General features: G+C 31.2%; 1 protein-coding gene and 1 long non-coding RNA gene across 9 annotated transcripts in view; one reads left to right on the top strand and one right to left on the bottom strand.

Moving 5' to 3' along the window:
- The window catches only part of LOC143341159 (uncharacterized), a 618,628-nt gene that overhangs the window by 177,949 nt on the left and 425,835 nt on the right, over positions 1 to 14,844 (bottom strand). The window lies entirely within an intron of this gene.
- The window catches only part of Wge (BAH domain and coiled-coil containing protein winged eye), a 646,012-nt gene that overhangs the window by 599,209 nt on the left and 31,959 nt on the right, over positions 1 to 14,844 (top strand). For 5 of the 8 annotated variants that reach the window (XM_076763823.1, XM_076763827.1, XM_076763820.1 and 2 more), the window contains 2 exons: positions 4,006 to 4,187; positions 13,825 to 14,601. In XM_076763823.1, coding sequence (XP_076619938.1) covers positions 4,006 to 4,187; positions 13,825 to 14,601 — 959 coding nt within the window. The remainder of the gene's footprint in view (positions 1 to 4,005; positions 4,188 to 13,824; positions 14,602 to 14,844) is intronic. The other 3 variants (XM_076763824.1, XM_076763826.1, XM_076763825.1) reach the window with 3 other exon arrangements.

The raw sequence follows: 14,844 nt of genomic DNA, 5'->3' as shown, positions 1-14,844 counted from the left end.
GATAAGATTCTATCAAATATATCGGTAGAAAACGTTATATAACTCCACCATTTTATAAATTAAGTTAATAAATCTTGCACGAAAATGAAGGCAAGACATTGCTTAATATGGACTGAAAAGATCTCGTTATACTACTTAATATTTACCCCAGGAAGTAGACTTAAAATTCACTTGTTTTATTATCGTATCATGGAGGAAGAGTATTTATGAAACCAAATCTTGATTTCGAGTACAGTCATATAAGGATGGTTTTTCTTGGATCTTTTCTATTTGATTGAGTGTATAATTGATCAGAAATTGAACCAGGGACTAAACTCATAGAGCAGTGTAGGCAGTAGGTCCTGCAGGACCGATCCATTTGTTAAGAAACGTTCGTTCAAGAACTCTCTAGTTACTCGATTGAAATAGAATTGTGCGCCATCGTGGATACATCATTTCACCAATAACTCATATAATCGATTACACAAAATACTGGCATAAGATTAACTTATTACTTTCCCATTAAACAAGAAGTCATTGAATATTGTATAAAAATTGTTTAGTAGAAGCAATTATATGCACTAATCTAATTTGTGGTTGAGAATTATTGGAGTACAAAAATGGCTACAACTTTAAAACAAAATTAAATACGGCTTAGGTTTAACTTTTTCTATTGTTTTTATTCCCATTGCTACAACTACCGCGTGTTATGAAACATCCTATATATTGTAATTGACATTTCTTTATCATTATACTTTTGTTTAATTTTAAAAGTTAATGGTGTTGTCTTCATCTTAGATTGAAACATTGACATAAATAGTATAGATCTCCATTTGTCTGAACTTTCCAACTGGAATCTTTTATCTGAAATTTCCACTATTGATTTGTTTTTTTAAATAACCAGAGTTCACGGTCAAATAAGTAAATTCAATTATACAAAAGTTAAATTAATTAGGAACTGAGTAGAATTTTGTTTCGATATCTGGAGTTCAAACAAACGTAGTTCTAGTGTAGAACGTTTATCTTACTATTTTCATAACCGAAAAATCAACATTGATTCTATTCTTTATTAAATAACCTTAAATTTAAACAATTTTATTGGCACAACATTTAAACATAAAATGCTTCAAAGATATCAAGCTGCATGGTTTAATTAAACGCTCATCTGGTGATATCTGATGATAATTTTCATTTGCAAAAGCATAATGGAATATATAGTCTAGTCTGCTAAAGTCACTTCATGTACAACAACTTGTTACTGCACTCAAGAGAGAATAAATTGCCCTATCAAGGTCACAGAGAGGCTATTACAACGATACTGTTTGGTTAGTCTACTATTCGCATCATCATCCCTTCGTTGCTTCGAAAGAGCGAAAGAGAAGAGGCCCGGCCATATGTTTTTGATGTGTGTGCGTGTATGTGGCATGAGCCCAGGCACGTGACGAAAGTGTAAAAGCAGTGGTCGTGCTTGGCATAATTCATACTCTGGGAAGTAACCTTGAAAAGACAATTTTTCTTCTACCAGTGTTTGGTTCCTGTATGAGGAACATGAAAATCAAGGCGTAAGGTTGAAAACACCAAAAATTTCCTTCTTACATTTTTAAACTGTTTAATTAATCAAAAATAAATTAAACAACTTCATTATTCGATATGTCATTGGTATTATTACCGTTTCTGTAATAAATAAAATACATACTAAGAAAATAATATTGAAAGATTGGAACCACGTATGGCAATGGTCTCTATTAATGAGCCTGTCCACATTAGTGTGCCTGTATATTTAAATAAATGGTCAAAAGAAACCTGTGAAAATAACGAAATAGAATTATTTTTGTTGACAAAGTTAAAGTACTAAGGTATATTTTAGAAAAGTTCATTTTATATTTTTAAAGTATTAAAATACAGTTAACATCTTTTCTAGGATACATCTCATCATTTTTGCATATTACTTAATTTTCTTATCAAAAATGTTAAGATATAGCTACTCTTCAAAAATGGAAACAATATCAATGATTTTGAAATCACAGAAAATATAGATATAGAAACAATTCGTTTCGTAGTTATTTTCCCATGTCATTCAAAGTAACGGAGATTTCATTTTGTAACAAAGTCATTGAGACACTGTATAAATTGCAAGAATTATTATAATAGCTCAACCTTTTTATATGCAAACAAATTACGAAATTAGAATCTGAGTCAACATTTATTAAACATACCAATAGTAATATAGCAGATATAAAAATATGAGCAAATCAATAAAAATAAAGGAATATCAAACATTTTTACTGTAAGTTCGATAATGAGATTCAAACAAAATAATATGTATATTTAAATGCAAAGAACATACAAATATTAATTAAGTTTTCGATGATGCACTGATTCATCTACTTTTTAAAAATCGGGGTTATTACGAAATTGATTAAAGACCTTCTGATTTTTAACTTTACGATATTCATGTTTGAGAATACTGGTTACACCCAATGTGTTCATTTTGTGTGTTGTATTTGTTGCTATTAAATATGTAGCTTTTCTAGAGTTGTCATTGCACTCGAACACACGTTTTCAGGGAAGTAAAAATTTATAGCAGTTGATAAAGTCTGTGTTACACTACAGAAATAAATTTGTAATTTTAACTATAAGTAATTGAATGAAACCAAAGACCTACCAAATTGCATAAAATATTTTTTAATGTCAGAGCTGGTCGATACTCCAACAATGATTAATAAAACGAAGTCACAGATCGCACTACCCATGAAACCATAGTATTTCTGAGTACGATTTTTGAAAATTAAATAATTTCCAGATACAGGCATACATATTTGAAAAACGAAATACAGGATGTTCGGTCACCTCTGGGAAAAATTTTAATGGGCGATTCTACAGGCGAAAATAAGGCGAAAATTAGGAATATCAATTTGTTGATTGGGGTTTCGTTAAAAAGTTATTAACAATTAAATTCAAAAATTTCAAATCGTTTTGGAAAAATTATTTTCGGTTGCGGGGGTCAATTACAACCATTTTTGGTCATTACACATATCTTCGAAATCCCATCCATTTTCGAGAAAAAAATTCATGTAAGTGCTGAAAGTTTTGAGTGAAAAAAAAGACTTTCGAATCGTCTTGGAAAAATTATTTTTAGTTGCAGGGGTCAATTTCAATCATTTTTTGTGAATACACATACCCCTGAAATCCTACTCAGTTTCGAGAAAAAAATTCCTTACCGAAAATTTAATTTCAGGTAGAAATGTCACTCCACAATTTCATGCGTATCTTTAAAACGTCATAACTTCTGAACAGATTGAAGGATTTTAATGTTCCAAAAGGCAAATAACGCGTAATTTAGTGAAGAATATGTAGAAATTGTAATAATATTGAAAAGGTTGTTTCTTGACCTCGTAAAGTGAGAAAAACAACATAAAAATGGTACAATTTTCAAACAGCCGTAACTCCTACAATTGTGAATATATTTCAATGAAACTTTTTTCTGAAGTAGAGCCCATGGGTACCTACAAAAACGTTTTAGACAACTTCTCTGTAAGGCGTCAAACAAAATTACTAAAAATGAAAAAGAAATTTTTAAGAATAATCAACAGGGGGTAGGTGCCTAAATTTTTTGGGCGAAATTGAAACGTTTCAAATCACTCTGGAAAAATTATTTTCGACTTCAGGGGTCAATTGCAATCATTTTTGGTCAATAGACATACCCCCGAAATCTTGCGCATTTTCAAGAAAAAATTTCAGTGCGATCGGAACTTTAAACGTTAATAACTGTTTAACGAAGCCTTCATCAACAAATTGGTATTCTTGATTTTCGTCCTATTTTGGCCTCTAGAATTCCCCATTAAAATTTTTCCCAGGGTTGGCTGAACACCCTGTATAGTTGCTAACTCTAACTAATGCGAGTATTTATGAAATTACCAAATACACGAAATCGAGCCGATAAGATACGAATGAGAATCAGAAAAAGAACAGCAAACAAGTTCGCGTAACAAGAATCAATGAATCTCGACGAAAATTGTTCCCTAGATAACGGTGAAATCCTAAATCCCATAGCGTCGACTGAATCAACGAAGGCGTTGCAGACCGTGACTTCGATGACAGGAGCCATCGTACCGGACACACCCCTGGTAACCACGCTGCACTATTATCCACATGCGCCTGCATTGGTCCAAATCAGTCAAGCCGAACCGATGCACTGCAGATCACAGGTAAGTTCACTTTCTGCTATTTTCCGTTCCCGTTTGCTTGCATCCCTTTCTGCTCGTCGCTTCAATTGTTCCACGCGATCAGAAATGGACGAAATTATTATCTGTATAAAAATATTAAATAACCAATGGAAGGTAATCAACTGTTTATTCGTTACTCGCTGTACGCAAATAAAAATTTAAATTATATAATTAAACTGCTTCATCACCGTGCAACTGACTTTTATTTTAAACCATGGAATCTGTTCAGAATCATAAAGTTTTGGTTGCATTAAATAACCATGTTAAAATAAAGAATTTAAAAAGAAAACAATAATGCAGGAATTTAATCAGAACTCTCATACAGGAAGACTGAACAATTCAGATTTGGGTCAAAATGAAATCGAGAGTTCACCATCCGAAAATTAAAATACCTATATTTCATCTAGTGTGCCCTTTTATTTTTCTTGTCTCTATTTTTTAATTTACTCCACGTCTTTCCCACCGTTTACTTGGATTAACTAATTTGTTCGAAGTAGCTTCGATTGCCATCTCTAGTTTCTTACTATTCTTTCCAGTACCTACAATAGACTGAATTAAACATAGGTATTCGAAACAGAAATATTTCTCAATGTACAAATAAAAATATATGTATTTGATCGAATAAGCGTTACGAAGAAATGGTTGCTCGTTGGTTTTATTAGTTATCTATTGTTCCAATAAAATTTCGTCCATCTCTGAATGCAACCGACGTGGACGAAGAGGAGGGACGACAGTAATTATGCCAGGCACAGGGCGCGGCCCGACCGTTCGCATAATGCGGAAACGTTGTGGCACACTGTATTAATCATGCGCAAACCGATTTGCATCGCTATCTGCATAGATATTGCGAGCCGGCACACTGGTAGACCCTGCAATGCCCGTGACGTTCAACGTTCCCTGTCGGCTTGTTTGTCGCCCAGTCCTGTTCGATCTTTGTCCTCATTTTGCTCTCCATTTTCTCATTGACCCTCGCGTGTTTTCACTTTCTCCGTTTCCTGTTCTCTTTAGTTTTTCTTTTGTCTTCCCGCTTCCTCTCTATCTTCTTTCTCTTATTCCTTTTATTCACTTGTTGCGATTCTTTTCGTTGATCTCTTGCTTTCTGTGGCTCAAGATTCTTGATGCTCTGTATTTCTGTTATCACTAGACTGCGGATGTTTATGCATTAATGGGAAATTTTAATTTTCTAAATCCACAGAATACACGTGATATACAAAAATATAAGAAATACTTAAAATAAGATAAAAATTGTTATATTACAACCCTCTACACAGCTCCCATCACATTAATTCTGTTAATAGAAACACGAATTTGCATAAAGACCCGCAGCCTGGTTATTACTTATTAGCTCACAATAGAGGTGTCCAAGTAATTGGCATTCAAACCAAGACAAAATTCATTTTTTCAAACCAAGTAGAATTTGATTATCCAAGTAGCTTGATAGTAGTACCCGCAGTCTAGTTATTACTTATTAGCTCACAGTAGAGGTATCCAAGTAATTGGCATTCAAACCAAGACAAAATTCATTTTTTCAAACCAAGTAGAATTTGATTATCCAAGTAGCTTGATAGTAGTACACGCAGTCTAGTTATTATTTATTAGCTCACAGTAGAGGTGTCCAAGTAATTGGCATTCAAACCAAGACAAAATTCATTTTTTCAAACCAAGTATTTGATTATCCAAATAGCTTGATAGTAGTATCCGCAGTCTAGTTATTACTTATTAGCTCACAGTAGAGGTGTCTAAGTAATTGACATTCAAACCAAGATAAAATTCATTTTTTCAAACCAAGTATTTGATTATCCAAGTAGCTAGAATATTTGATCGCACGTGAAAGCATTCAATCTATTCAGATGTATGAACAACTTGTTTGTTTATATAAAATTTGAGAATGATTACAATGTAATAAGTTAAAAACTTACATGTTAATTATATGAATTATATTTATATTACGTACTTTTTATCCTTGTTTGAAAATCATCTTATTCTAAACTCAAAGAAATTTAATATTTTTAAACATTCTGTAACTTTTATTAACTTGCTAATGAACTTTAACTGATATCGAAGCACTCAAAATTATTTGAATGAACAGATTTCTTTTTTAAATTTTTAGAATTATTATGATTATTTTTTACTTTATGTAAGTTTATGCAATTTAAAAGTTGACAGAGAGCCATGTTTGTTTTAGATAAACACACGTGCGTATTAGTATAATTTGCAGAAAATTAAATAGTGTAGGATTAAAAATAAGAAAATAACTTTTCCCTCAATAGAGTTATATAAAAGAAATATAAAAATGCAAGTGCAGAAACTTACTTAAGTACTTACAATTATTTTCATTTTTCTACTTATTATTCTTGTATATCCATTGCTTCTTTGTCTTATCAATGAGAAAATTGTAACTGCAATATAGTTTTATAACTAAGAATTAATCGAAAAAATTTATTACATGATTTAGAATGTTCATATTTTTAAAGCCAATCTTATTATGTTGTTTTGGAAAATGTAATACAAAATTATTAGTATTATTGAACGGAAGATCAGACAAAACTGAAGTAGGATATTTTGAACATGGTATTTATATATATATTCTTTCGTTTTTATACTTAATGAATGTTTGGGGCAACTTGTTTCATATACAATATTTGTTCTGTTTAAGATAGAAATATTATCCTTTCCAAGACTTTCATTTTTCATATTTTTCTAACACGTTTGAAATCAGTCTGTAAATTATACTTGAAAAGTAAACTTTTAATTTTTTGAGAAAAATTATTGTAAGGGATGAATATACATATAAACTGTTTTCCAGGTTAGACAAAGAGTTTGTCTTAAATGTATTAAAATATATGAACATTTCATATAAACGATTGTCCTATTTGATCTCGTTTTATAATTATATAGATTTTTGTATTTCAAACATTCTCGTTATACACCGAATTAGTAGTTCAGCTGTTGTAATAAAATATGAGGAGTGATTAATATATAGAGTTCTTCGGTTTTAAGAGAAAAACTATATTTAATCAAATAGATAATTATATTTATTTTTATTTATTAATGATTTTATTTACCATAACAAGAAAAAAACATTTACAAATATAAATATATGGAAATATGATTTGTTTTTGTAAAAAAAGTAAAATGAAAAGGCGTTTAGCAAATTTCTCTTTTATGACCTAATAAAATGAAATAGACGAAACAATTCCATTGGTCATTATATTTAATTGACTGAAGACATGCGTTTGGTTAGAGAAAAATAACGACACATAAGTAACGAGCTTTTTAAGATATAGAGCCTATGCACCAGTTTTGCAAGGTAAACGTGTAAAAACCCTTGATTCAGAGAATATTTGTTTAATTAGTAAACTTCATGGCACTGTACTATGAATGCAAAATTCGAATTTCTGAAAAATGAATAGTTACATCTATTTCTAAATTTCTACCGTGGACCCTGAGAACACGTGTAAAACTCTCGATAACTGTTCTGATTTGATAATAACCTATCTTCGACGTTATTTAGTGTTGTAGTATAAATCATGTGTAAAAAATCCGTAGAATTGAAATCCGAGGTTCAACGTGGCTAAATGATAAATCACGTATGACACACATTTCGACTGGAATGTTCGATAGTAAATTGGCATAATCTCCGTGAATTAGATTTTCTGTTTATGAATAATTGTCCGATTAAATGGTCGTAACGTTGGTGTTTTGATTGTGATTGCATGTGGACTCTTTTTGAGCAATTGTTCAGCATTATGAAAATTCAGTATACTGTGACTAATAAATTCAGGTGTCAGTAAATAATATTGAATTCAAGCACTTCCAATTAGCACCTCAAAATTAAGTTGCGCGAAAATAAATTGCGATTTTCCGTTAAGTCGTATTTAAAGTGTCTGTTTACCGTATGTTTGAAATTCATGTTTCTTTGCAAATAGAAATACTAATTGCTTAATCTATTCCTTACCATTCAATTTTCTATGCTCAAACCTCTACCTCAGAGATCTTATTAACACTCACAGGGCTATCGTTAAAATAGTTACTCGATCAGCGATCATTGGGTCTTTTTAGACCCTATAATAATGTAGAATATTTATTTTACCCAGTTGTCAAAAGACACAATGATCCTAATTTTATCCTAAATATTTTTGAGTTTTATTAATAGAATACGTATTTTTATTAGACCCTAGCTCTTAAAATATAAATTAAATATAAGCAGTCACAGAGAAACATTAACGTTTTAGAAAATAAGGGAAAAGAATGAATAAAAAATAAGTGTTTTCTGGGTTTAAAAAGACTTACCAACTGAGATAGTATCCTTCAAGCGTTTCAGTGTTCTTTTGAGTATTTTCCCATTTGAAAAACTTAGATTACGAAATTATAATCAAAAGTACTATACGATTACCATTTTAAATACACTTCGCAGTAAAATTGTCTACATTTGAACTGCTATAACTGCTTAAATCGAACAGTAGATAGTATCTAGGCTCATTTTAAAATACGTATCCTCTACTTTCTCATCTTTTGATCGAATTTTCTCGAAAACGCTTTTAGAATCAGATGTAGGGCGAAAAATTAAAGATGACTTTTGTTCCAAAAATTTTTTAAATTGAAAGATCTTAAAATGTAATAAATCTTTTTTGTGATTCGTCCTTTAAACAAAAAGTTGGTAGCATTAACGTAGTATAATTACAACAATTTAAATATCACCAATTTTTCGGCCCAAAGTCATTATTTTACTATTATAGAACTAAAAATGCTGGGCTTTAATTTTAAAAAATAGACTAATGTGATTCATAGAATAATAAATATTTACAAAGAGATAGTAAATTCATACATGATGCATAGAGCGCTGATATTAAATTACTGAAATTAGTTACGCTAGTTCGTAATGAGAATTATTCAAATATAAAAATAGCTGTAGCTCGAATTAAATGTTTTTTGAAATGAAATATTTAAGTTTAAATGTTTACAGGAACTTTTTCATTATTTATATATGGCGAATTCACTTCTAAATTTACGTCCATTTATGTTTAAATTCTGTATATTCTCGAACGCGATACGAATGCATTAATGGCGCATAAATAACAGTAGGTATTTTGAAGACCGTTATGAAAATATATAAATATGAATGTCTGTTGCACGTCAGGTCTGACGTTAAATGTTATCCTCGTCAAAAATTGAATGAAATGTTTAATAAACGATAATCCCCAGGTGATTAATTCGGTGAATACGATGGGCGGAGTTACCGTTCGACATCCAATTTATTCAGTTTTAAACTGTACAACTTCAACTTCTTGTGAATACGATTAGCACTAATTTATTGAACGAGACAGTCTTTGAAATGAGATTTTTCACATTAACGAAGAAGGTAGAAGTTGGTTTTACTAAAATTGAAAAGAACTTATTTGCAAAGTTAATATTCTTCATTTTTAGTTTGCAATTTGAGGACATTAAAATACTTTGGCTTTCATATTTATGACGCGGAGGATGCTAATTCTACTTTAATACTTTTTTCCCACTTTTATGCTGTACTTCACTCCAGTATAATTTCAAAAGATTCTCTCCTTGTAAAATTTCAATACACGCAGTAATTTCTTTTTTTTATCTTTCATTTCGTTTATTTCTACCATCTTATTCTTTCATTCTTTGCTTCGTCTTTCATCCATCGATTCCCTCTGTCGATTCTACACTGAAAGCTGCTTCCTTTTTCAATCTTGTATGCCAGTTTCCTTTACAGAATAATAGTTATTGTGGTTCCCTCCGGTAAGCTTTTTTGTAGCGTGTTTTTTAGCTACATCGTCGATAATCGAACGCTATGCACGTACATAAAGACTATTGTGCAAACACACTATTTCTATTTTGACTAAAAATTTTGTTGTCTCTTTAATACTAATTTTACCAGAATGTAACTTTGAGTCACATATTAAGTTTGGGTAACTGTTGGGAGTGTAAGTAAATTTATACACTAATGACATGTTACGTATTACTTAGTTATAAAATACATTTATTATAAAGGTATAAAATACGTAAAGTGTCATTACAGTATAAATTTACTCGCGTATCCTAGAGTTTCGTCCTACAAATTAGGGTTGAAGTATACGAATTATCAAATAGCGAATTGTTAGATGTCAGATAACGAATTTTAGCAGATTTTTTCATAGATTCTATATAAAAAATATACGGTATAAATGCAACTACAATATTTATCATACATTTTCGCAATTTGTGCACAAAATATTTGATATATATTGATGTATATAAATCGTATAAACAGAGAAATAACGTATCAAATGAAAAGAAAAAAAAATTTATTGTATAAGTATAAGAATAAGTACATATTTGTTAGGGTGTAAAAACAAAGTATAACTATATGTTCTTATTAATCTAACTTCGTGCTGCTATTAATCTCTAAAATCTATAACAATTTATGGGGAATCACGATCGAATTATGAGAGATTATATAACTAATAATGCTAATGATAGATGTCACGAATTTCTATAACTTTATTTTTGGTAAAGTGAACGAAAGAATTGTTTAGCTGCCATTTAAAATAGACATAGGATCGAATATATCGTGATAATAATACGAATAATAATAATAAATGTCGAACGAAAGTCATATAAAATCAATAACAAAGTTGTTTGACAATTATGGAACCGTAAAAGTATTTCCAATATTCTCTTCTCAAAAAATGGAATTTTTTTCGCATTAACTGAACCGAAATATTTCGCACCACTGTTTTTGATCATTCAGCATGAATGATACGTCGATTCAAAGTATTGACCTAAAACTACAGTAATAAGATATACAGAATTAAATTTCATTCGGATATGAAAATTGAAATTTTAATATTTTATATCGTTTCGAGAGTATTGGTCCATAAAAGTGAGTTCGAATACAACCACAGTCGGATTATTTTCAATTATACGTTGTTTAAACAATTTCTGGCAAACGTTCTTCCACGTAGAATTAAAAATAGTTGAAATGAATCATTAAAACATGTTCCTCAAGAAATTGATAATTATGAAAAACTGACTGTACGAATATTTATACCTATAATGCTGCCTGAGAATCAATTATATTAGAGGCTCAATTATATTACCAATATACAAATGCTTCTACAGTCATCATATTTTTAATTTTTGAAAGATATAAAAATTTTCATTTTCATGTGTATTAAGTTATTTTAACTTTTCCTGCATAAGTATAAACAGTGTGGGAATCCAGTACAAGAATTGTCATTTGAAAATTGGAAGTACTGCATTTTGCTGTTACTATGTTTGAAACGGATAAGATAGTGAATAAGGACTATCGTTTTGGACACTTCTTTTACCAGCCAATCGACTCTTTCGTTAACTTTACTATAGTGATTTTATTTAACGCTTTGCAATTTATATGCAATGATTACTTGCTTGGTCTTCTGACCGTAAAATCGTAGCTCGCTGCGAAAAATTTTAATAAAGTTGGATAAAATAGCTGCGCTCGAATCAATTGCATATGCAAGAAAGATAATCAAAGCTGCATATTGGATGTTCGTTTTAATAAATTGTATTATTACCGTAGTTAATTCTCGTGTATTATTTACCAGTGCGCTGACGTTGATATTTTAGTACTATTCATTATTTATTTCAATATTTTCTTTACAGTTTGTGAGTTTTTATATTTTTCCGCATAATTGATTTCTTTATTGTTTGATTTCATAAACAATATGTGATATAAATGAATGAAATTTTTACTGAAAATAATAAAATTAATGGTAAAAATTCTTTTAAGATGAAAGAAGACTTTGAAGAAATTTATTCTCTAAAATTTTCGTAATTTGCAAGAACTTAGTAATTTGATTCTTGTATTGAAACCATCGAATAATAACATAGAATCATAAGTCACTAATAACGATAAGCACTGTGACTGTATTAAAAGTATATAATCTGTAATATGTTTTTGATATATATACTCATTAGATCATGTTATTAATTTCCTAAACATTTGACTTAAAACTTATTATTTATAAAAGTTTAAAAGAAAAAGAAAATGAAAACAATATATACTTCGAAGTGTTCCAAAGCAATGTTTTCCCAAATTGTATTACTCATATAAATACTTTTCATCTCACAGTATATTAATAAAAAGTTTAAGCTCTTTTGTAGCAATTATGTTTGTAAAATAATAAACATAAAATAAATGCTGAAATATATTTTATGTTTGAAAACAAAATCAAAATCAAAATATACTTATAAAAATTATGAAATTGGTAGTAAATGAATTTATATAAGAAAGGTTATATATGTACATTAAATACCAAAACAATATAAACCATGATATTAAAAGGAAATGATAAATTACACTATTTTGGTGAGTCTTTGGAATTGTAATTAATACATTGTTGTGTTCCCATGGGTGTCGAGTGAACTATTGAATATTTTTATTATTTTGATACAGTTTGATACAGTTTGAGAAACACTGCTTTAAAATGTTCGATAGCAACGTGATTTACAGAATACTTGGTATTTGTTTGATTAGAAGTCTGTTACGTTCAAGAAACAAACTATATTGTTGTAAATAAGAAATTAAAAGCAATCACTTTTACCAAGTCGCACGTTATATTGCATATCCACTTAAGAGTTTTACTGTTGACAGTAGTTATTAACATTAAGAGGTTTGTTTAGTTTGGGATCCTAAAAATTAGGGCATACTTTAGACTTTTTTTAGGAAAAAAACTGTTAGATATATCAATGTTAAACTTTGTATGTATATTTATTTAATCCTTGTCAAGCTATATGAATTTTTGTAAGTATAAATATTTGATTTTTTTAATGGTTGCACACACCATGTACATAAAAATCATAGTTAATATGGTAAATCTTGTTTTAAAAGAAATAAAGAGAATTCTGTATATAAAATTCAATTTATCTAAAAATTTTGTTGCTTCTTTGAGCAATATAATGAAAACTTTTACAGATATCAAGTTCAATTTAATTTGAAAGAGTGACTTGTACTTTACATATACATCAAGTTTCAAGTGAATCGGTCTATTAGTTTCCGAGATAACGCGTCAACTAGTTTGAAAAATGTTACAGTATGAAAGTATACGTAGATGGAGTTCAGATTAAAGTTTCATAACATTTCCAACTTCTTAAATTTTGTCGTAATCCTTCGAAGACTTTAAACTTTAAAGAAACTTAAAAAATATTAACGTTTGTACCTCGAAACTACACAAACCTCTCAAAATTTGTCGTAAAGTGTTGGACTATATAGAGAATTCAAGTCGAAGCCATATAATGTCACTAACTTTCCGAATTTCATCATAAATCTGTCAGAAAAAATCAATATTCTTCATCGTGAAACTAGGCAGATTCGTTAAGGTTCACAGAGCAATAACGAAGAACCTACCAGTTATTTCGAAACTCATGTATTCTGTTCCCGTTTGTTAAGAAAATCTTTTTCTTAACGCTGTATTTACTGGATTATCAAAAATAAAACTATCGAACGGACACGTAGTATCAGTCGTTGCTCTTGTTCGAAGGCGGTTGATTGATCGTTGCTTTCGCTATTTTATCCAACTTCATTAAAATTCGCTACTGCCTAACACACCAGTATTTGACTCGTCGAATGTCCTGCTCGTAGCAGCGAAATTCGTTTTTGTCGAAGGCCACCTCACCCGTGTCATGTCTTACGCCGCCTCCCGAGGTGACGACGATCCACGCGATCGAGCCACCGGAAGTAACGCCGATAGTGGGCGTACAAGACGCCTCGAACCAGACAGACGCGCCAGAACCGGAGGACCAAGAACCGCCGTTGGTGGACGCGTGCGTGAAACAAGAACAGAACCTGAGTCCCTGCCAGCTGCAGAACCCGACCAATCTGACCACGACCACCACCAACATGACGAACATGACCAACTTCGAGATCGTGGCTGCCGCGCCGGAGAAGGTGTGCAACGTCGTTCGAATAACAACCACCACGACTACCGTGAATCCTGCAGTCTGCAGCTTCGTTGGGAAAGTGGACAAGGCTGAAAACACGATCATCAACATGGCCGACTGTCCGAAGTATTCGATCACGAAGGAGTGCAGGAGCGTCACGGCGATCGACAGAACCATCGAGCACGTGGTTGCTAGACCGATAGACAGGGAACACAACGACAGAGGTCACGTGGACGAGGAGAACAACGAGGCGTTCGCGGAGGACGGGTTGTCTTGCAGGGACATCAGGAGCGGGCCAAGAATCATTGAGATTACCGAGGAGAATTGCGACAGTTTTCACGAGAATCTCGAGTTCTTCGGGAGAAGAAGGGATCACTCGTTGGATCGTCATCGAGACAGGAAGAGGAGCTACGCCGCGGAGTCTGCCACGGGAGAACAGGAGAACTACGATGAAACAACAGTTGCTGACAAGTGCGAGGTGAGGATCGAATAATATTTATTCTTTTTAAGCGTTTAGAAAGCACAGATTCCTTGAGAACTTGCTAATCTGGAAAGATTTCGAAAATTCTACGAAAAAATGTAATAAGTTTGAAGAGTAGGACAAAGTTTTTCAAGTACTTACAAACTCGGAAAGTTTCTAAATGGACCTATCTGTAACTGTATTTCCATATTTCTTCAACGAAGTTTATCGTACATGTATAATTTATTTAAGAACCATTTT

This window comes from Colletes latitarsis, chromosome 4 (assembly GCF_051014445.1).
Source record: "Colletes latitarsis isolate SP2378_abdomen chromosome 4, iyColLati1, whole genome shotgun sequence".
Lineage (NCBI taxonomy): Eukaryota > Metazoa > Arthropoda > Insecta > Hymenoptera > Colletidae > Colletes > Colletes latitarsis.
Note: the sequence above shows the minus strand (reverse complement) of the source record. Positions and strands in the feature narration are given on the sequence as shown.